General features: G+C 34.5%; 2 protein-coding genes and 1 long non-coding RNA gene across 4 annotated transcripts; 1 reads left to right on the top strand and 2 right to left on the bottom strand.

Annotated features, from left to right (window-relative positions):
* Positions 1-683: 683 nt before the first annotated feature.
* Positions 684-13062, bottom strand: LOC136063118 (uncharacterized). The gene is made up of 5 exons (XR_010624825.1): positions 12873-13062; positions 10258-10318; positions 4874-8281; positions 2189-2240; positions 684-1312 (listed from the first exon to the last, which is right to left on the bottom strand). It is a non-coding gene; the product is annotated as an uncharacterized LOC136063118 (long non-coding RNA).
* LOC112019774 (pentatricopeptide repeat-containing protein At5g18950) lies at positions 10842-12873 on the bottom strand. Its single transcript, XM_024052296.2, has one exon. It carries the CDS (start codon positions 12748-12750, stop codon positions 10942-10944), a length of 1809 nt encoding a protein of 602 aa, XP_023908064.2. The 5' UTR covers positions 12751-12873; the 3' UTR covers positions 10842-10941.
* A 6241-nt stretch (positions 13063-19303) lies between the features above and the next one.
* Positions 19304-23198, top strand: LOC112019748 (protein FAR1-RELATED SEQUENCE 7). 2 transcript variants are annotated; one of them, XM_024052266.2, is made up of 2 exons: positions 19304-19601; positions 20587-23198. In XM_024052266.2, the coding sequence occupies exon 2, from the start codon at positions 20624-20626 to the stop codon at positions 22901-22903; it is 2280 nt and encodes a 759-aa protein (XP_023908034.2). In that variant the 5' UTR covers positions 19304-19601; positions 20587-20623; the 3' UTR covers positions 22904-23198. The 2 variants fall into 2 exon arrangements, with proteins under 2 accessions (XP_023908034.2, XP_065619099.1); XM_065763027.1 differs by having other exon boundaries at positions 20557-23198.
* The last annotated feature ends 648 nt before the right edge of the window (positions 23199-23846 follow it).

Here is a 23846-nt window from a genome sequence, read left to right as displayed (position 1 = left end):
TTAGTGGTTCAGTGAAGTCAATGACATTCAGAGAACCACGACTTTTTGATTTTCAAAGAGGATTTTGGTTCTTTGGATTGATTTTCTTTTTTTCTTTTTTTCTATCAAATTATTTATAGTGTGTTTGGATTTGGGCTAGTGAATTTGGATTTAAGAGCCCAAATCCAAATTTGTTGTTTGAATGAGTCCGGTTAATGTGTGCCCTAAGGGCACACATTAAGCCTTCCATTTTTGGAAACAGTTTCTCGAAAATTGAAAAAGCTATTGATACTTTTTCAATTCTCGAAAAAACTTTACCAAAAATGAAAAATATTGTGTGCCCTTAGGGCACTCATTAGCAAAATCCTTCTATGATTAGTAATAATCACTTAGAACTTTTTTACTTAAGACCAATAAAAGCACTAATATTGGTGGTGCTAAAAAACTTGGTATTTAGTAGCACTAAATACCAAAATGTGGCTACATTAGGGGAGCTAAAGTTATATTTTTTGGTTTCACAGTTATAGTGCACAGCTACTTTTAGTTACACACTATAGCTCATAGTTAAAAATAATAATAATATTATATTTATTGTTCATACTGTACTAATATTTAAATAATTTTTTATTTTCCTTCATCTTCTCTTCAGACTAGCTGTTTTTCTCCTCCTTTTTTTTTTTTTTTTTTTTGGTTTTCTTTTGTTTTTCTCTCTTTGTATCATCTTGATCTCCGGTGGCTTCTGATCTGTTTAAGTGGATTTCAGTGGTGGGTCACAGTGGCGATAGTTTGGATCTAATTTGGTGAGGCACGGTGGGCACAGTAGCTTCCAATTTTTTTAGTGGGTTTCAGTGGTGGGTCACGATGGTGATGGTTTGTGGGTCTGATTTGATGAGGCACAGTGACTTCTGATCTGTTTTGATGAGGCACGGTGCTTTGTGGTTGTAATTATGGCTGTGTTGGGTTTGATTTTGGCTGTGTTGTGGCTGGTGGAGTGGTGGTGGTGGAGGTGGTTGTGCCGGTTGAAAGGTTTTTGTAATGGATATTTTTTATTTTATTTTAATAAGTTCTTTATATTATTTTAATCAAATAACTAAAAATATAAATTCATTGATGTTGGATGTATTGTAAAGTGAAAATGTAAAATAGATAAAGTGACTTTTGTAGGAGCTAAATAGCCAAATTTTTGCATCCACCAATGTGGATGCACGTTCTAAAAATAATAACAAATATTATATTTCGACAATAAGCAATTGAGTTTTGCTAAGACATTGTCGAATTAAAATTTTGAAACGAATGATGCCATATGCTACGATTAATGCCCTTCATCAAATACCTGCAACATTCACAATAGAAATTTTGTTATACTTCCTTTTTCATGTTACATTTTATGCGTCTAGCTACAATGTTTAGCTTACTTAGTTTTTAATAAACACCCTTTTAAGCAAGAAAAGGAATAAAAAAGAACATAACAAAATGAGTATATCCAAGGACAGTGAACATGAAAACTACAACAGCAACAAAAGCAAAACAACAGTTTGGAATATCTAAACTTAACAAACTAAGATTAATCATGTAAAAAAGGTTTATCATCTTTTAACCAGAATTTATCACTCATGGTCCTAACCAAGCTCTAGCGCTTATGTCTACACTAATTAATTCCATGTATAAGTCTTTTGAAGGAATAGCCTGCAAGTGCAAAATTTGTAGTATCTACACTACCATTATTATTTATGATACATGAACCCATGCCCAAAGAAAGCAGCCTGCAAATGCATACATTAGAAATAATATTTCTTTTTCCGATCACAGAGAAATTATAATTGATCTTTATATCCAACCCTTATTTATATAATACATGAAATTGTACAAAGGGAACAGCTAGCAAGTGTACCAACATTAAAGTTATTTATAATACATGCTAAAGTCATTGCATCAAGGAGCAACTTCTAGCTGAATTACTGGCATATAGTTTAAGCTTTATTAGCGTGGTTAGCCTCTTATATTCAATTTATAAATTCTTAATCCAAAAGTTACTTTGCCAAATTATTAGTTGCAAAACTTTGAAACCAAAACAGGATGGAAACAGATTAAACAAAATTTCTTTTAAAATGGATATGCATATGGTATCATTCTTAATAAAATTTCTCCCATCATCAAAAGTGAAATTTATCAAAAGATATATATATATATATATATATGAAAAAGTTACCTGGACCACCCCTAGCCAATTGCACCTTTATAGGTTTTTTGCTGCTCAAATTCTGCAATAATACAACAACCTCAGCATAAAGTCATAAACTCAATAATAAAAAACACCATATTAGACGTGATTTTATCACCCACATAATTTACTATACTTGAATCTCTAACCAGCCACTCAAATTAAGTGAATAAGACAAGAAAACCTATAATTTCATAAGCATGGACATGAGCTGCATCAAATTTGTAGTGCACAAACGTATTCTCATGTGTCAATTCTCTACATTCACATTAGAATTCAATGTCTTTGGGTTGATAATTGTTGACATTGCAGAGTTTCTCTTTGAAAACTCGGCCCTTTGCCTTCTTGAAAATGTGAGTTTTGATAGAGTAAGTGTGGAAGAGACCTAGAATTTCTGCCTCTAAAATTCTAGCTCCCCCACTTAAACCCAAACACACGGTAAGGGAGAGAGAAAGAGATGAGAAAAATCGCAATTGGCAACACAGAGAGAGAGCTTTTGTTGATTAAGGAAGTAATTAATTCCTCTCAATTAAAAGCCTAGATTATATGGTTTTCCATGAAAAGATATGGAAAATCAAAATCTCAAAACCCAAACAATAATTCTAACAGATTCTTAAAAAAAACAAGATAAATACCTGAATTTAGAGTTCCTCTAAATCTTAGTCCGTCCCCCTCTCTCTGTCTCACCTTTTGACCTGTTTCTGCACCTCTTCTCTTGACCTGACCGTACATCTCATTTCCATCCTCTTTCACCCCTCATCATCGACGACTATAATGTTCTTGCTCTTTCCCATGTCTCTCTCCCTTACTTACTATGCACAGTAATCTTCTTATCTACTCTCCCCTCTCCTTGCAAGACTCCCTCACTTCTTCAAACAAACAGTGCGTTTGTGAGTTTGTCTCTTAAGTTGAAAATGAAACGCACCGTTTAGACTCACTAAAGCAGTATGACTTGAACAAACCAAAAACACTATTCCTAAGGCTATTCACTCTTTTTATATAGTTAATAGATTATCGATGGAGTCATGGAAGATTAATATGCTATTACTTTGCAAATTTGCCTATTCAAGAATTATTTTATTGGGTCCTCGTGTGAAGTTCAATTGAAGTGAAAGACGTGCCCTTTTAATGGTCTAAGTATGAGTCTTTTAGGGGAGAAATTATAAAGTCCTCTGATGGACCACGTCACTTGTCCACCATTCCACTAAAAAACTTTCACTTCTTTAAAATTACTAAGTCAGTAATTAATTTCTGTTTAAAAAAAATTTCTAACTAACAATTTTAAACAAGTGGCAGTTTTTGAGTGGAATGGTAGACCACATTACTTGTCCACCATGTGGATCTTATAATTTCTCCTTTTAGGGTTTAAACAATTTTTAATTTGGGTTTTTATTTTATTAGTTATGGTCAGTATATTGAGGGGCGAATCTATAATCTCTGCACTTTCTGCGAATTAAGGGTATTTTGGTAATTTAGTTGAGTCTAGAATCTTCTAGGGTTTTAAGTATCTTAGGTTTATTTACTTTGGGTCCAAGTTAGTATTTATAAGGTTTTATTAATAGTCCTAATCCTATTACTACTAGTACAAGTAACAATCTTTATATATATTGTGCTCAATGTTTTCAATGAGAATAGAATGAGTTGATTAATAAAATTGAGTGTTTTGAGCAATAGGCATATTGGCCTTTGTTGTTTCTTTCTTCTTCTCTCTTCTCTCTCACTCTCTTCATCTTTCTAAGATTACTGTTCACGGATACTGTTCACACAGCCCCTAAACAGCCCTAACCTCCCTCTAATTATTCTTCTTTCCTAACCCTAAACCCACCACAACTAACAGTAGACAAATTCCTAATTTGTCCTACATCAATTATTAGATGGCATGATGTGATTGACTGATTGATATATAGTAATAAAAAGTTAGAAACGCTAATTATTGTTGACACACTGAGTTATACATTGTCGTACCTTTTCGGTATGAAAATCGTGTTTTCAAAATATAATTTCCACTGTGTACTATACACAGTGCATAAATAATGTTACATTAATCATAATATGTCAATTTGAAATATTGTGAAATTTATTCTGTTTGTAGCATTGTTAATTTTTCAAAAATTGTTAACAAACCATTACCATTTTTTCTATAAAAACACTTGCAAACAACAAGCAAATGAAAGATTAAATTAATGGTTATGGAATGTGATGTGGATGCAAAGGAATGGATTGCCAAGGTTGATGGAGAAGAGGGGCTGTCCTATTAGATTTTCATCACCAACGGGTTGATATTTTAATAAGTATACATATTTAAGATTTTCTATATTATTTATACATATGATTTTTTTAAATTTTGGGGGGCCTCAGCCAGCTGCTCACATGCCCTTTGGCAGCCAAAGACTTTATAATTGCACCAATATGTAGATAAAAGTTCTCTTCCTACTTAAAGTACAGAGGGCAATGACCTGATAAAAAAATCAAGTGAGTTTATAATTTGCCCATGAATGCAATCATATTACAGTATCGTATGTTTGAAACCTCATTCAAAGTTTTCCATCCATCTTTCTAGTTTGTACCACTACTATATGAGCACATCCATATGATATTACAGTATATTTAGAGCAGGGCACATAACACATACACAGCAAAAACATAAACCAAGAATGGAGAGAGTAAACGCACCAGGAGCACATCTAAGGAACAGAGTTGGGGCAGCCTGTTGCAATGACTATTATTCACACATCTCCAATTTGGTGGCAGCCGCTGACATTTTTAGATGATGTAGTCAGCAACCCTGACCAATGGCAATAAGGGCCTCAGCTCCAACCCTAGTGTTAAAAAAAGGGAAAATTCCCTTGTTTCCTACATTTTATAACATTTCTAACTCTTTGAAATCCAAAACAGAAGATTTTAAAAACTCAATCAAGATATAGTGTAAGAGCAGGGCACTGCAAAATTTCAGACTGATATTGAAAGAAGCAAAGCATATATTGTTTTGCCCCCAACTCTAGATAGACATTTTTCTAGATAATAAAGAGGACATATCACAGTCCATGGTAGTCAATGGCGAGCCAGGCACTCACCTAGCTGCCCAAGCAAGGCGCCTTAAACACCTAAGGCAAGGTGCCTTCAGTGAGGCACTCGACTTTAGAGCCTACATGAGCAACGCAGCTGCCTTTAGGCTATAGAAGTTTTATGCAAACAAAATCGACTTACTAAACTCAAAGTTCATGCCTTCGTTAAACATTTAAATCCAACTATTTTTTGTGAGAACAAACGTCCAATGAATCAGGAACAAATTATAAATTTGAAAGTATAATAAATGCATGGAATAATTTGAATAATAATGAAAATTTTGGCAAATTTGTCAGAATTTATTTGGTAAAATAATCAATACAAGAACTAATCATGAGAGCTATATCGCAAATGCTTTCACCTCCTAGGCCAGAGAAATCTACCAAGTGAGGAGCGTGCAAGAAGTTACAGCTCCTTCCAACTTCGGGAAGGGCATTGTTACCTATCCTTTGGCAAAATAACAGGCGCTAAATCAGTGAGTTGCCTCGACATTTTCAGAGCTAAGATTAACGTAATCACAAAAGTATCTACAGATGGTATCAAACATATGTTACATATTTAGCCACAAACCAAAAAAAGGTAACTAGCTTTGATCCAAAAATGCAAGAAATAAACTTCAAATTAAGCAGAATTCAAGCAGAACTTATTTATAAAATGCAAGGAACATGTGACTAAATCCATCCAAAACCTTGACTGAGAGGAAGGCATGATACTTTTTTGCATATTCAATAACATTCGAATTGATGAATTTAATATTTTCCTCACTCACTAAGTTAAGTGGAAAACATGTTACAAAGGCTACTACTGCAGAAGACAGATGAATATCCATCTCTTGAAAGAACTTGGAAGCATAAGTATCAAAAAGAAAGTTCCGGAACTTTGAATGTAACTTTTCAAAAATATCAATGCAATAATATTAAATACTTCTAGCAGGTTAGTAAAAGCAGGTTGCTTAATGGAATCCTTGTACAGCTCAAGAGCAAGAAAGCTAGTTGCTTGTGTGATAGTGTGACCCAAGCATGACTTTCAATCAATGCACACATTATCATAACTACAGACTGAAGTTATTATGATTAAGTTGTGAGAGAGAGGTACTGGCAATATTTTCCAATAGATTCCAGTCCCGAAGTTCTGATCTTATGGCACCCATTAATTTTGAGATGTGTAAGCTCCATGCAACCAGTTGCAATTGCTTCCAAACCCTTGTCACTCAGGAAATAGCAATCAATGCCAACAGCACCTAAACCTCTCAAATGTGTATGTCGAAGAAAATAAGCAAAGAGATTCTAAGTGGGAGTAAAGGAATAGACAGCACAATGAGGTCAATTAGAACTGATGATACAACAAAGACTCGCTCAACTTCATCAATAATTCCAACAACTATAAAAGATAAATGCGTCCAAGAATTATAGAAACACACATCAAAGTCTTATGATAACTCAGATGAAGGGCCCCACCAAAAAAAAAAAAAAAAATCTACAAACAACAATTGGCAGAACTGAGTTCCATCATAAGCTTATAAAGTATTTATATGAATACTTAAAAAAAAAAAAAAAGTATTTGTATGAATGACAGATAGAGAAAGTAAAGAAATAAATGATGAGTCTCAAGAAGCTCTAGTGCTCATGACAAAAGGAAACTCCTGAAGATGAAATCAACAAGTAAAACTGATAGAAGATTCCCATAAGATGGAGGGTAACTGACCTATCAGTAAATCTCTGCAAATTGTATATAACCAGTAACTCTAGCAACAAACAAGAAGTGCCTACAGCTTCCAAAGCCTCATCGCTAACATCAATACATTGTGTCTTCAGAACTTTAAAAGAGGACATCCTTTGGTCACAGCAAGCAGCCCTTTGTTACTCATGTACTCTGAATCCAATGACAAGGTCTCAAGAGGTCTAGTCTCCATCTTGCAGCTAGCTGCCTAACTAACTTTCACCATGATAGTATTGCATGTATCTAGAAATTCATGGTCAACTAACTTAAGGAGATGACTAGCCCCTGTTGATATCATCACTGCTGGTATAGCAGTGACAAACTTCCCAACTATTAGTTAGAGTTCGCTTAAATCTTTCATAGCACCAAAAGGCACATAAAAAAAAAATAAATAAATAAATAAAAAATAAAAAAATTGAAATTAAAAAAGAAATCACTTATTTGCATGATTCAAATTTAAAAATCAGTTGGGCCCTAGTATCTGCCGTATCGATCAGCACTTCAGCCTTAAACTTCATCATAGTCATCAATTCTTCATGATATACCAAATTAATATGAAATTCAATGCTTCAAGTTGAAGTTTAGGTTTGCCATCATTAATAAAGCTCCAGTTGATCATCTCCATATATTCAATCATGAATGAGGTAGTACATTACAAACAACATATCCAGAAGAGCTCTGATGCATTAGTTTTATTCCACAATCTCCCCTAGATGTGTTTCAACAAAATGAGAATTCTCTTTGCAAAGTTTATTAACCAAAGAATGGCATAAACCTTCTCTAAGTGTATAACCTATCCTAAACATAACATCTAATACAAGTAAAATGTCATCCCACTTATCACTTTGTGAGAGACATTGGACCAGTCTCTCAAAAGTTTCTTTCTTCGGTTTAAGCTTAAACTTCAGCATTGCTAATAACCAATCCATTCCCTCTGCAGCATAACCTTGGTTGTATAAGCCAGTGATGATATGCTCATGAGTACAGACGAATGGTTGCAGACCCTACTTTGAAATCATATTACAGTATTGTATGTTTTCAACCTCATACAAAGTTTTCCATCCATCTTTTTAGTTGGTATGAGCACATCAATATAGCAATATGTTTAGAGCAGGGCACTTGACACATATACAGCAAAGCATAAACCAAGAATGGAGAGAGAGAGAGAGAATGCACCAGGAGCACACTTACATCTAAGGAACAGAGTTGGGGCTCAGCCTCTTGCAATGCCTATTATTCACACATCTCCAATTTGGTGGCAGCCACTGATATTTTAAGATGATGTAGCCAGCAACCCTGACCAATGGCAATAAGGGCCTCAGATCCAACCCTAGTGTTAAAAAAAGAGAAAATTCCCTTGTTTCCTACATTTTATAACATTTCTAACTCTTTGAAATCCAAAATAGAAGATTTTAAACACTCGATCAAGATATAGTGTAAAAGCAGGGCACTGCAAAATTTCGGACTGATATTGAAAGAAGCAAAGCACAGACTATTGTTTTGCCCCCAACTCTAGATAGACATTTTTTACGATAATAAAGAGGACATATCACAGCCCATGGTAGTCAAAGGCAAGGCGGGCACTCGCCTAGGTGGCCGAGCAAGGCGCTTTAGAGGCTCTAAGGCAAGATACCTCAGTGAGGCACTCAACTTTAGAGCCTACACAAGCAACGTGGCCATCTTAAAGCTAGAAGTTTTATGCACACAAAATCGACTGACTAAGCTCAAAGTTCATACCTTCATTAAGCATTTAAATCCAACTATTTTTTGTGAGAACAACCATCCAATGAATCAGGAACAAATTATAAATTTGAAAGTATAATAAATGCAAGTAATAATTTGAATAATAATGAAAATTTTGGCAAATTAGTCAGAATTTATTTGGCAAAATAATCAATACAAGAACTAATCATGAGAGCTATACCATAAATGCTTTCATCTCCTACACCAGAAAAATCTACCAAGTGAGGAGCTTGCAAAGTTACAGCTCCTTCCAACTTGGGAAAGGGCATTGTTACCTATCCTTTGGCAAAATAACAGGTGCTAACTCAGTGAGTTGCCTCCACACATTTTCAGAGCTAAGATTAATGTAATCACAACAGTATCTACAGATGGTGTCAAACATATGTTACATATTTAGCCACAAGCCAAGAAAAGGTAACTAGCTTTGATCCATCTAAAATGCAAGAAATAAACTACAAATTAAGCAGAATTCAAGCAGAACTTATTTACAAAATGCAAGGAACATGTGACTAAATCCATCCAAAAACTTGACTGAGAGGAAGGCATGATACTTTTATGCATATTCGATAACATTCGAATTGATGAATTTAATATTTTCCTCGATCACTAAGTTAAGTGGAAAACATTTTACAAAGGATACTACTGCAGAAGACAGATGAATATCCATCTCTTGAAAGAACTTGGAAGCATAAGTTTTAGAAAGAAAGTGTCAGAACTTTGAAATGTAACTTTTCAAAAATATCGATGCAACAATATTAAATACTTTTAGCAGGTTAGTAAAAGCAGGTTGCTTAATGGAATCCTTGAACAGCTCAAGAGCAAGGAGGCTAGTAGCTTGTGTGATGCTGTGACCCAAACATGACTTTAATCAATGCACACAATATCATAACTACAGACCGAAGTTATTAAGATTAAGTTGGGAGAGAAAGGTACTGGCAATATTTTCCAATAGATTCCAGTCCCAAAGTTCTGATATTATGGCACCCGCTAACTTTGAGATGTGTAAGCTCCTTGCAACCAGTTGCAATTGCTTCCAAACCCTTGTCACTCAGGAAATAGCAATCACTAAGACAAAGATTTTTTAACTTCTTACAACCGTTGCCAATACCACCTAGACCCCTAAAATGTGTACATCGAAGAAAATAAGCAAAGAGATTCTAAGTGGGAATAAAGGAATAGACAGCACAATGAGGCCAATTAGAACCAATGATACAACAAAGACTCGCTCAACTTCATTAATAATTCCAACTACTTTAAAAGATAAATGTGTCCAAGAATAATAGAAAACACACATCAAAGTCTTATGATAACTCAGATGAAGGGCCCCACAGGTGAAAAAAAAACATTGGCAGAACTGAGTTTTCCATCATAAGCTTATAAAGTATTTATATGAATGAAAGATAGAGAAAGTAAAGAAATAATTGATGAATCTCAAGAAGCTCTTGTGCTCATGACAAAAGGAAACTACTGAAGATGAAATCAACAAGTAAAACTGATAGAAGATTCCCACAAGATGGAGAGTAACTGACCTATCAGTAAATCTCTGCAAATTGTATAAAACCAGTAACTCCAGTGACAAACAACAAGTGCCTATAGATTCCAAAGCCTCATCAGTAACATCAATACATTGTATCTTCAGAACTTTAAAAGAGGACATGCTTTGGTCACAGCAAGCAGCCATTTGTTACTCATTTACTCTGAATCCAATGACAAGGACTCAAGAGGTCTAGTCTCCATCTTGCAGCTAGCTGCCCGACTAACTTTTACCATGATAGTATTGCACGTGTCTAGAAATTCATGGTCAAATAACTTAAGGAGATGACTAGCCCCTGTTGGTATCGTCACTGTTGGTATAGCAGCAACTAACTTCCCAACTATTGGTTAGGGTTCGCTTAAATCTTTCATAGAACCAAAAGGCACACAAAATAAATAAATTACTGAAATTAAAAAAAAAAAAAATTCACTTATTTGCATGATTCAAATTTAAAAATCAGTTGGGCCCTAGTATCTGCCATATAGACCAGCACTTCAGCCTTAAACTTCATCATAGTCATCACTTCTTCATGATATACCAAATTACCATGAAATACAATGCTTCAAGTTGATGTTTACCAACATTACTAAAGCTCCAGTTGATCCTCTCCATATATTCAATCATGAATGAGGTAGTACATTACAAACAACATATCCAGAAGAGCTCTGATGCATTAGTTTTATTCTACAATCTCCCCTAGATGTGTTTCAACAAAATGGGAATTCCCTTTGCAAAGTTTATTAACCAAAGAATGGCATATGCCTTCTCTAAGTGTATAACCTATCCTAAACATAACATCTAATACAAGTAAAATGTCATCCCACTTATCACTTTGTGAGAGACATTGGATCAATCTCTCAAAAGTTTCTTTCTTTGGTTTAAGCTTACACTTCAGCATTGCTAATAACCAATCCATTCCCTCTGCAGCATAACCTTGGTTGCATAAGCCAGTAATGATATGCTCACGAGTAAAGACGATTGGTTGCAAACCCCTACTTTGCATATCATCCCACAACTTTTTTGCTTCTTGAATGTCTCCCACCTCACAAAGCTTTTCAATAAGGGGGGAAAATGAGGAAGTTGATGGCTGCAAACCCTGCATAAGGAGTTCTTTCAATAGGTTTGTACTCTCAACAATCTTCCCTTCCTTACAAAAGCCTTGAACCAGAGTGTTGTATGTGATCACATCACAAACAACACCCTTTCGAGGCATTTCTTCAAACAACTCATGAGCTTCATTCACCCTTCCATTCAAACACAACCCTGCAATCATTATGTTGTAACTCACCGTCGTTTCTCTATAACCTCTATTAAACATCTCCTTGTACAGATTCCTTGCCTCTTCAAGATTACCAACCTTAAAATACCCATGAATCAGTGCACTGTATGTGTATTCATTTGGAATAAACCCCTTCTGAATCATCTCAAACCACAGCTTCCTAGCATCCCCAAGCCATCCCATCTTGCAAAGACCATGAATCATTGTCGTATACATGACCCTATCTGGGGCATATCCTCTGTCCTTAAGATCATTGAAAACCCGAAATGCCTCAAGCTGCTTCCGTTGCTTGCAAAGCCCATTGATAACTTCCTGATATGTAAAAATATCCAGATCTCTGTTCTTTGCAATCATTGTGTGAAGTAGTTCAGATACCTTACTATATTGCCTCTCCTTACAAAACCCAGATATCAAATCATTAAAAGCAGCATTCCCAGGGTCTAACCCATCTTCCAAAACCTGCCGAAGAAGTTCATAACCTTTTGAAACTTTGTTATCTTCACAAAAAGCTCGAATAAGATACTCAACAGTCTCAACATCAACTTTTGCCACAACACTGGATTCCACCATCTCTTTATACAATTTCCAAACAAGATCAGTCCTCCCAACCTTAAGACAACCCAACAAAGCCGAATTCCAAGTCGCAATTGATGGGCAAACTCCAACCCCTCTCAATCTATCAAACACATCAAATGCTTCCTCAACCAATCCACCCTCAAAAAGACACTGAATGTAAAGCTCCAAAGAAGCCGGCTCGGGCTTAAACCTCGTATAATCAATAAAACTTTTGGCAGCATTGCAGGCCTTAGCCTCCACAAGCGCATCAAAAAGCGCATTCAACGACAAAGGGTCAGGCGAAAAACCATTCAAAGAGCATAGCCAGTGAAAGAAACGGAGTGACAGAAGCACATTGTTTTGGTTCCTTATCAACTCATTGAAAAACTGAGGATCAGTGAAGTTGAATGAAGGAAAATCAGAGAGCAATGTCTGCTCCCATCTGGGTTTTGTTCGAGTAATCCTAGAAACCTCTTTGGCAATCTCTATGAAGTCATTTTGTGCTTTTTGTGATGGTTCCTGAATTGGGTTTGGCTTAAAGTCACCATCTTTGGTTTCAAAAGTGAGATTTCGGATCTGGGTGTTAGGGTTTTGGCAAGTACGAGGGTTTTGGCGAATGAAAATTAAGATAGATGATGAAGCTCTAGCCATCATCAAGTATCAATCTTTATGATTCTCATTAATGGGTTTTCACTAAAATTGAAGTATTTGCATATAATTAATAGTGTTGAAAATGATTGAATCAAGTACAAGAAAAAAGTTAAAATTGTACTTACTGGATTCATGGACTTTGATGCTTAGCGCAGATTTGCAGAACTGAAAATAAGTCTTTTAAAACCATTGAAGCTAAAACAAAAACACATCAAAGCTCAAAATTTTGGAAAGTTTAGGACAAGATGGTGCAGAAGATGAAGGAGACCAGAGAGTAGAGGCAAGGATACGCCGTTGTTTGCAAATGCAAATTGCCGTTAGTTTCAATTTTTTAAAGCTTAATTTCTTTTTCTTTTCTTTTTTCTTTTTTTTACTAGCATAATATGAAGAAAATTACAATACAACACAAAAATTCTATCTTTTTAAATAAAAAAATGCAACACAAAATTTAATTTCTTTTGATTATTAGTTAAAGGTTATGAATTATAATAATGTTTTTGAACTTATGGGGGTTATAAATAAAATTTTACAATCTTCGATATAATTAACTTGAGCTTTATCAATCTTGCGTGGGATCCTCGATTTGAATTATATGAGAAGAAAAGGCTTTTGAAAATTGAAATGGTGTTTATTTTCATAAAGTAATGCATTTATTTTTTAAATTCATTTCTTCCCTCATGATGAATAAAATACTGTTTATGTTGGTGTTTTATATAAAATTTGTATAAATGCTGTTTTTTGAGCTCCAACTGTAATAAAAAGCTAAATTACATAAAATTTTGTCTCAAATTTATGCCATGTTTTGGCCTACAATTTATACCATGTTTATTTAGTACCAAAATTTTTATATTGTTAATTAAAGTCCCAAACTTATAAAATTGTTTTAGTTTGAAAACTTTGTCCATCTCTATTATTCATTTATGTTATTCTTGGTAGTAATTCTTTAAAATATATATATATATATATATATCCTAGTAGTAATGGAGTAGATGCTTTATTTATTTATTTTCTATTTTTCAATGTTTTTTCTATCCTCTCTATCAAACTGGGGCTTAGAACTATAATCTTATCGGTTGCAAACATTGGCTTAAGAAGTGGTTTGGCCATAAACATCTCAAGAAGTTATTTATTTGTTTTCCCCCTAGCATTAAAAAAAAAAAATCATTTGAAAAATGAGAAGAGTGTGTGAAGTGTAAGTCCCACATCCACTATTTTTAAAATAACCCAAAACACTTATAAATTTATTAGTTGAACTCTTTCATAAATAATGTGGGAGATCTATAAGAGAAATTGTTCTATCAATTTTGTGTTAATTAATTTGAATAAATATAAAATACTTAATTATAAAATGGACATATTTTCACATTTCTATTCAAAATTGATTTCAAGGAAATTTTATCAAAGTAATTATCATGTGTATTTTTAATCATATGATATGTTCAAAGGTATATTTAGTTGGACTGATTTATGAAGGGTGGAAAAGAAAATAATAATAATAATAATAGTATTTTATCTTGTTTGGTAGAAGACAAAAGAAAGATGATAGAAAATGAGGGTCAAAATTGTTTTCTCCACTAACTCATGAAATTTAGTCCCCCTAAATTGTGTGAAAAAGAGAGAGAAAAATATGGGAGATAAAGATTATTATTTTACTTATATTTTGAAAGGACGAAGTTTTCTCTGGACTAATTTAGAGAAATATTTGCCGGATAGAGATAAGATATTATTACTATTTTTTGGAGAAGAATTGAGATAAGATATAATGACTCATAAAAGCTGTGGAGGAACGAATCTCTCTCTTAGCTTATAAGTATGAGCTCACAAGTGGGGTGTACTCATCAAGAGAAAAGAAAGATAATAGAAAATGGGGGTGAAAGTTGTTTTCTCCACTAACTCATGATGGGCACACCCCCACTTGTGAGCTCATGCTTATAAGCTGAAGGTAAGAGGCGTTTCTCTCCGATGTGGGATTAAGTAAATCCGTGTGGATGGCATCGGCCTCATCGACTTATTCCCAAAACGGACAATACCTTCTAAGGGAGAGATTCGTTCCTCCACAAAAAGGCGTCTTTTGGGGTTTAAGAGGAAACCCCCACCTTCCCCTTTCGTCGTTAAGCACTGGGCCTAAGCAAAAGAGTGTCATCAAGCAGCACTAGCAAGTGCAGATGCTAGGTCTTGCTCACTTGTAGCACTACTTAATGGGTACACCCCATCCTTTTTGTGGAGGAATGAATCTCTCCTTTAAAAGGTATTGTCCATTTTAGGAATGGGCCGAGGAGGTCGATGCTATCCGCATGGATTTGCTTAATCCCATATTGAGGAGAGACGTCTCCCACCCGCAGCGTATAAGCATGAGCTCACAAGTGGGGTGTACCCATCATGAGGTAGTGGAGAAAACAACTTTCACCCCCATTTTCTATCAACTTTCTTTTCTCTTGATGGGTACACCCCACTTGAGCTCATGCTTATAAATTTTATTCTCAAAGCAGACAATACCTTCTAAGGGAAAGATTCGTTCCTCCACAAAAGCATATACATATATTGTTTAAATAAGTTATATGATTTATATTAAGATCACATATAAATATTTTAAGAGTCAATTAAAAATACACCTTGATGATTTTATAAATCACCTACACCAAGGGATAAAACTTTTTTTCCATTTTGAAAAATGTTAAAAAATTATTTATTGTATGATAGATAATTTTTTTTGATGAGCTAAAGGGGGAGCGGGGACAACCATTGTGACTCATCTCCTTGGACGTGGCCATAGGAGCACCATTTGCTAGGGAATGTTGAATTGAGCTATAGTTACTATGATCTGAAGTGACCACAGACCTCACGCTAGGACCTTGCAAAAGTTAGTAATCAGAGGCTCCTCAGCAAGAATACCCAAATTCCTTCCCACGTACTCGCCTGAGCTCGAATTAGGGACCACAAATCTGATTCACAGATCCTAACCACTAGGCTAGCCCTCTCTAGCATATGACAGATAATTAGATATATACATAGTGAATTGTCATATATTCCTTTTTAGCTTTTCCATTTTTTTTTTTTGTTTCTCATTAAAAAAAAAAAAAAAACTCTCCTATCTTTTTTGGTCCAAATGAAGGAAAGATACACCAGTACTTTAATGTCCTCTCACCTTTTTACGTTTTCTAAAAAACACATAAGATGAAAAAGAGTACCTTCTCCTTCCTCTCATTTTTTTTTTTTACCCCATCATTTTTATCTTTGTCATCGATTCATTTTTCCATCGTACGACCAAAATGATGTCACCAACATAAAATATTTCGATGTCACTAACATTGGACCCATGTGGGTCCAATTTAAGGTCAACCAACAGCTAATCTAACCATGACAAGAGAACCAAACTTTCAACCCTCGATTCTCAAAAAAAAAAAAAAAAAAAAAAAACTTTCAACCCTTGGCTGTGGGTTGTGGTTCGTGGGTTTTTTTTTTTTTTTTTTTATTTGGTTGTGGTTGGTGGTTGCAGATTGAGAAGTGGTGGAAGAGGAAGGTTATTGGGTTGTGGCTGCTGTGGGTTATGGTTGTGGCTAGTGGGGCAACGGTGGAGGTGATTCCGTTGAAGCAAGATGACCCAAACAAAACGCCAACACCGATGGAGTTTCGGTCAATCACGGATCCAAACGAAACCCAGATTTAAACTGAAAAAGCTATGGAGATTCAGGCATGGGTCTTTGTTGAATTTTTTGGGTTTTTTTTATTTTTTATTTTTTATTTTTTTATGTTTGTTTCCTAAGAAAATTTCTAGTTTTGGGTTTGTTGGAGATTATTTTATTTTATTTTTATTTTTAGTTTATGGGTTTGATTTGCTGTAGAATTTGGTGTTGATTGTGTTAGAATTTGTTGAGTTTAATTGTGTTAGTTCTGTTAGGAAAGAAAATGTTCTTATGTTCTTCCCAAAAAAAAAAAATTAAAAGCAATTAAAAAAATACAAATTTAATTATTTAATTTAATGAGATTTAAGGTTTTGTTTTTTTATTTTATTTTATTTTTAAATTTTCTGACATGGATTTTTTATTATTAAAATGCTGATGTGTTATTTTTTAAAAGCCAAATAATTTTTTTTATTATTATTTTATTAGCCACATCAGATCTAACATGCCACCTGGCACTTTCGTTTGCCACCTCAGCTTATTTCGTGACCTGGTTGACGGTAGGAACTATTTTAAAAAACGATTTTAAAAAATCAAGAACTGACATAGGAGCAAAATCAGTTTAGGGACCAAAACAAGAAATTGCCCAAAATTTAGGGACCAAAAGTGTATTTACGCCAAATAACAATACAACACAAAATTTCTATCTTTTTTAATAAATAAAAAATGCAACACAAAATTTAATGTTAATAATACTTTTAATATTACATATAGGACACAAAATTTAATTTCTTTTGATTATTAGTTAAAGGCTATGAATTACAGTAATGTTTTTGAGCTTTATCGATCTTGCGTGGAATCCTCGATTTGAATCATACAAGAAGAAAAGGCTTTTAAAAATTGAAATAGTGTTTATTTTCATGAAGCAATGAATTTATTTTTTAAATTCATTTCTTCCCGCATGATGAATAAAATACTGTTTATGTTGGTGTTTTATATAAAACTTGTATAGATGCTGTTTTTTGAGCTCCAACTGTAAGAAAAAAGGTAAATTACATAAAATTTTGTCCCAAATTTATGCCATGTTTTGGCCTACAGTTTATATCATGTTTACTTGGTACCAAAATTTTATATTGTTAATTAAAGTCCCAAACTTATAAAATTGTTTTAGTTTGAAAACTTTGTCCATCTCTATTATTCATCTATGTTGTTCTTGGTAGTAATTCTTTAAAAAAAAAAAAAATCCTAGTAGTAATGGAGTAGATACTTTATTTATTTATTTATTTTCTATTTTTCAATGTTTTTTCTATCCTCTCTATCAAACTGGGGCTTAGAACTATAATCTTATCGGTTGCAAACATTGGCTTAAGAAGTGGTTTGGCCATAAGCATCTCAAGAAGTTATTTATTTATTTATTTGTTTTCCCCCTAGCATTAAAAAAAATCATTTGAAAAATGAGAAGAGTATGTGAAGTGTAAGTCCCACATCCACTATTTTTAAAATAACCCAAAACACTTATACATTTATTAGTTGAACTCTTTCATAAATAATGTGGAAGATTTATAAGAGGAATTGTTTTATCAATTTTGTTGTTAATTAATTTGAATAAATATAAAATACTTAATTATAAAATGGACATACTTTCACATTTCTATTCAAAATTGATTTCAAGGAAATTTTATCAAAGTAATTATCATGTGTATTTTTAATCATATGATAAGTTCAGAGGTATATTTAGTTGGACTGATTTATGAAAGTGGAAAAGAAAAAAAGAGGAAGAAATATTAGTATTTTATATTGTTTGGTAGAAGAGAAAAGAAAGATGATAGAAGATGGGGTGAAAGTTGTTTTCTCCACTAACTCATGAAATTTAGTCCCCCTAAATTGTGTGAAAAAGAGAGAGAAAAATATGGGAGATAAAGATTATTATTTTACTTATATTTTGAAAGGACAAAGTTTTCTCTAAACTAATTTAGAGAAATATTTGCCGGATTGAGATAAGATTATTATTTTTTTTGGGGGGGGGAAGAATTGAGATAAGATATAATGACTCATAAAAGCATATACATATATTGTTTAAATAAGTGATATGATTTATATATATATTTTTTGAATGAAGTTATATGATTTATATTAAGATCACATATAAATATTTTGAGAGTCAATTAAAAATACACCTTGATGATTTTATAAATCACCTACACCAAGGGAAAAAACTTTTTTTCCATTTTGAAAAATGTTAAAAAATTATTTATTGTGTGGTAGATAATTTTTTTTTTAATGAACTAAAGGAGGGCAGGAGCGACCATTGTGACTCACCTCATTGGGCGTGACCATAGGGGCACCCCTCGTTAGAGAATGTTAGATTGAGTCATAACTACTGCGGTCTGAGGTGACTATAGACCTCATCCTAAGACCTTAAGAAAGCTGGTAATTAGAGGCTCCTCAGCATGAATACCCAAATTCCTTCTCACGTACTCGCCCGAGCTCAAACTAGGGACCACAAATCGATTCATGGATTCTAACCACTAGGCAACCCCTCTCAGGGCGCATGATAGATAATTAGATATATACATAGTGAATTGTCATATATTCCTTTTCAGATTTTCCCTTTTTTTGTTTCTCATTTAAAAAAAAAAAAAAAACTCCTATTTTTTTTGGTCCAAATGAAGGAAAGATACACCAGTACTTTTATGTCCTCTCACCTTTTTATGTTTTCTAAAAATGTAAAAAACACATAAGATGAAGAAAAGTACCTTCTCCTTCCTCTCATTTTTTTTACCCCATCATTTTTAACTTTGTCATCCATTCGCTTATCCATCGTATGACCAAAATGATGTCACCAACATAAAATATTTCGATGTCACTAACATTGGACCCATGTGGGTCCAATTTAAGGTCAACCAACAGCTAATCTAACCATGACAAGAGAACCAAACTTTCAACCCTCTTTTCCTTTCCTAATTTGTACCCATCAAGACACAAAAGAAAACCCTTTTCTCAACTCAGATTACATATCTCAGTATATATCACAAAACCAAAGCGACCCCAGCCTCTCTCTCTCTCACACACAGTTTTTCTCTCATTTCTCGACCCTATAAACCTTACCAGCAAATTCCCGCCAAAATGTTAATCTAACACCCCAAATCCCAAAAAATATCTTCTGGGATTTGATCCCCTGGCCTTGTTTATGAGCAAGTAATCGAGCTCCAGCCACTTCACCAACTTACGAAGGTAAACCAATCAAAAAGTTTCAATTTTGATAATAATTATAGTGATAAAAGCCCTAACTTTGATTTTTTTGTTATCTAATCCAATCCGATTATATTGCGTTGACTTCTCATTTTGTTATTTCTGATTGATTGTCACAGTATCTTTGTTGTTGGGTAGCTATTTTTCTGTATTGGGTATTGTCTTTTTTTTTTTTTTTTTTTTTTGGGGGGGGGGGAGTTTGGTTGTGTAATCCTTTGTTTGGTTGCTGAGAAAATGTAGATTGAAAATTGTAATTTTTTCTCTATTTAAGACCCTCTAACACGCACAGAGTAAAATGGAAATGAGAAAAAAGAAAGAATGAAATTGACTTTTACTTCAATTGTAAAATTAGTAAATGGTGCCATTTGACCAAATTGACTCATTTTGACAAAGTGAGGGACTAATTAAATTAACAAAAAATTAGACCTCAGGAACTAATTGGACGATTAAGGTAAAAGTCAAGGGAGTGCATTGAATTTTAGCCAAGAAAGAAACAAAGGAAGAAAGTAAATTGAAGCACTCTGTCTGTACTTTTTTGTTCCTCCCTGTGAAAATTTCTTCTGTGTTCAGCTGAGGAATGGGTTCAAATTTTATTTCATTTCCATTTCAGTGTTTACAATCAAGTAAATTTGATGAATTTTCTGAGTAGCTTTTCTATAAAGCTCTCCTCCGTCTTTTAACTATATTAGTTATTAAGCTGCAAATTGATTGTGGTATGAGGTCATAGTGAAATTGTTTTTCCTTCCTTTGTATAGTAGAATACAAGTAGATTTTTAATTTTGAATAGCAATGTGAAAGTTAGCATTCGATTTGATTTGGTGGATGATGCACGTGAAAGTCAATTATTAAGTTGCAAATTAATTGTGGTATTGGTTTAAATTTTTTTCAATGTGAAAGTATTCTCAGTTTGCTAAATGTTTGATGTGTAAATTTACAGCACATGATGTTTATTTTCATACCAATGCAGTTCAAATACTGATCCGAATAGCGAAGAGTGTGGGAACATGGTCATAAAGGCAAAGCCAGTAGGTATGATATGTGCAATAGACAATGTCAATGGGGAGGATGGAGGGTCTAGACTTGAACCCCAAGTGGGGTTAGAGTTTGATTCGTCAGATGATGCACGTGAGTGTTACAGTCTATATGCAAAGCGTATGGGCTTTAAGATTCGGACAGGTCAGCTCTATCGATCGAGAACTGATGGGTCAGTTTCCTCTCGAAGATTTGTTTGCTCAAAGGAGGGGTTTCAGACCAATTCGCGAACTGGCTGTCCGGCATTCATAAGGGTACAAAGAAATGCTGCTGGGAAGTGGGTCATTGACCACTTTTTCAAGGATCACAATCATGATCTTGAATCTACAGGTGAAAACCCCACTCCCGTTATGCAGTCAAAGCCACCTGTAGTTAAGAAATCATTGGCTGATGTAACCCAGAGGTCAAAAGTCAAATTGCTTGAGGATGTAGAGGATAGACGGCCGTGCCCATCTGGTGTTATTAATGTTAAACGTGTTAAAAGGGATGGAGATGATGGACAATCCAAAGTTCAACCTTTTTTGGGTCTAGTGTTTAATTCAGCTAATGAAGCATACCAATTGTATCATTCGTATGGAGCAAATAAAGGATTTAGAGTTCGAATTGGTCAACTGTTTCGCTCGAGGCATGATGGGTCAATTTCATCCAGGCGATTTGTTTGCTCAAAGGAAGGGTTTCAGCACCCATCAAGAGTAGGTTGTGGGGCATATATGCGGATCAAGAGACAAGAATCTGGAACATGGGTAGTGGACCGTCTTCGGGAAGATCATAATCATGGTCTTGGGACTCAAATGGAAACTCATAAAGGCAGTTTGAATGCTTCAAATAGATTCATAGAGGAGGTAAATGGTGGTTTGCAAAATAAAGATTTAGTTACCAAATATAACAAAAACCTTGTAAAAAGATGGCGAGAAAAACACAATCGGAGTGATTGGTATCATGTGCTTTTTGAGTATTTTCAAAGCAAACAGGCAGAAGATACAGGATTCTTTCATGCAGTAGAGGTTAATGATGGAAATTGCATGAGTATTTTCTGGGCCGATGGGAGATCTAGATATTCTTGCAGTCAGTTTGGTGATGCGATTGTTCTAGATACTTCTTACAAAAATAGTGTGTATTTGGTTCCTTTTGCTACTTTTGTTGGAGTGAACCACCATAAGCAACCGGTGCTTCTTGGGTGTGCTCTTATTGCTGATGAATCTCAGGAGTCTTACACTTGGTTATTTAAAACTTGGCTTAGGGCAATGTCTGGGCGGCATCCATTGTCAATAATAGCTGATGAAGACAAGGCCATCCGACAAGCAATAGCCGAAGTCTTCCCTGGGACTCATCACCGTTTTTCATTGTGGCAAATTAAGGCAAAAGAACGGGAGTTTCTCAGTTCAATGGATAATGGTTTTAAATGTGAATATGAAAAGTGCACTCTTCATAGTCAGACAGCTGATGAATTTGATATAGCATGGAATGCCCTTCTCAGCAGATATGGTTTGAAGGAGAATGTATGGCTGAAAGAAATGTTTGAAAGCCGTGCAAGTTGGGTACCACTGTACTTACGGGCCACATTTTTTGCTGGCATCTCCATGAATGAAAGCATTGATTCATTCTTTGGCACACTTTTGAATGCCCAAACACCGATCTTAGAGTTTGTTTCACGATATGAAAGAGGTCTTGAGCAACGTCGTGAAGAAGAGAGAAAAGAGGACTTTGACACTTATAACTTGCAGGCCTTTTTGCAGACAAAGGAACCAGTGGAAGAACAATGTAGAAGGTTATATACACTTACGGTGTTTAAGATATTTCAAAAGGAGCTTTTACAAAGCTATAGTTATCTTGGATTTAAGATTTATGAAGAAGGGGCGAACAGTAGATATTTGTTGCGTAAGTGTGGGAATGATAATGAGAAAAATATAGTTACATTTTGTGCATCCAATCTCAATGTGAGCTGTAGCTGTCAAATGTTTGAATTTGAAGGCGTGCTGTGTAGACATGCTTTGAGAGTTTTCCAAATATTAGAAATAAGAGAGGTACCATCTCACTACATCTTACATCGATGGACAAGAAATGCCGAGTATGGTACTGTTGGTGATGCTGAATCAGTGGGAACCTCCCAAGAACTTAAAGCTTTGATGCTATGGAGTTTAAGAGAAACAGCATGTAAATACATAGAGGCTGGTTCAGCATCTCTTGAAAAATATAAACTTGCCTATGAGATTATGCGAGAGGGTGGAAGAAAGCTTTCTTGGCACAGGTAGATAACCGAGACAAAGGCAGGACATACCTCTAGCACTAAATTTTGTAGTTTGAACTGCACGGGTAGCTAGGTTTTCCTGGTGTAACTCAGTTATCTGATATAGAGCATCGACTTCCATGGAAAATAGCACTTCTCCTTGTTCAATTCAAAGCTATGTGATTGATGCATTGGTGTGGACTGCCTTCTTCTTTTCCTGTTTTCCTTTTTATTTTGTTTATAAAAATTGAATCTCTGTATGGCCATAAGATTCTGTGTTTGGCATCAATACTCAAATCCATTTCACAGTTTTCAATAAAGTGAAATGCATTTTGCAAAAAATAGACTTAGTTCAATAACATTGTTAGGTTCCATCTGCATTTCTCATTTTCCATTCTCTTTACAATTTCTGCTAAAGTAGTTAGGAACCACCAATTAGGCAATTACACCAAACGAGGCCCAATGGTAAAAATCTAGCCCTTTCTTTTTCTTTTTTCCCTTCCCCTCCCTTTCTTCTCCTCTTTGGTTTCTCTTCTCGCAGTGGGTCTTCTTCGACTGATCAGCATGGGTGTTCAACCATATGTTTTTTTTATTTATTTAAAAAATGCATAGGATTGTAGTGGCAAATCCAGATTACCCATTTCTTGATAAGGTATCTTTCTCTTTCTTGATCTCATCACAAATTTTGGTTCATGTTCATGCTCTCACGCTCTCTCTCTCTCTCTCTCTCTCTTATTTTATTAATTTTTATTTTAAAATGTTGTCTTTATGCTTGAACTTTTATATTATACCAGATACGGAATCTGCAGCTGCTTCTGTTCATTTGTGAATATTTGGTTTGTAATGAAGAGGTTGTATTAGTATATCTTCCTTTTGAGCCTACGAATCGCATCAGTTTCTTATCTCACCCTCTGGGCTGACAGTGAAATTAATTTGATTGTTAACTTTCTTCCACTGTAGCACATTGG

The sequence above is a fragment of the Quercus suber genome, unplaced genomic scaffold, assembly GCF_002906115.3.
Source record: "Quercus suber isolate HL8 unplaced genomic scaffold, Cork oak 2.0 scaffold_487, whole genome shotgun sequence".
NCBI lineage: Eukaryota > Viridiplantae > Streptophyta > Magnoliopsida > Fagales > Fagaceae > Quercus > Quercus suber.
This window is presented reverse-complemented; position numbering and strand designations above follow the sequence as displayed.

Coding starts and splice junctions, on each gene's coding strand:
- LOC112019774 (XM_024052296.2), bottom strand. CDS start 12,750: ATGATGGCTAGAGCTTCATCATCTATCTTAATTTTCATTCGCCAAAAC.
- LOC112019748 (XM_024052266.2), top strand. CDS start 20,624: ATGGTCATAAAGGCAAAGCCAGTAGGTATGATATGTGCAATAGACAAT.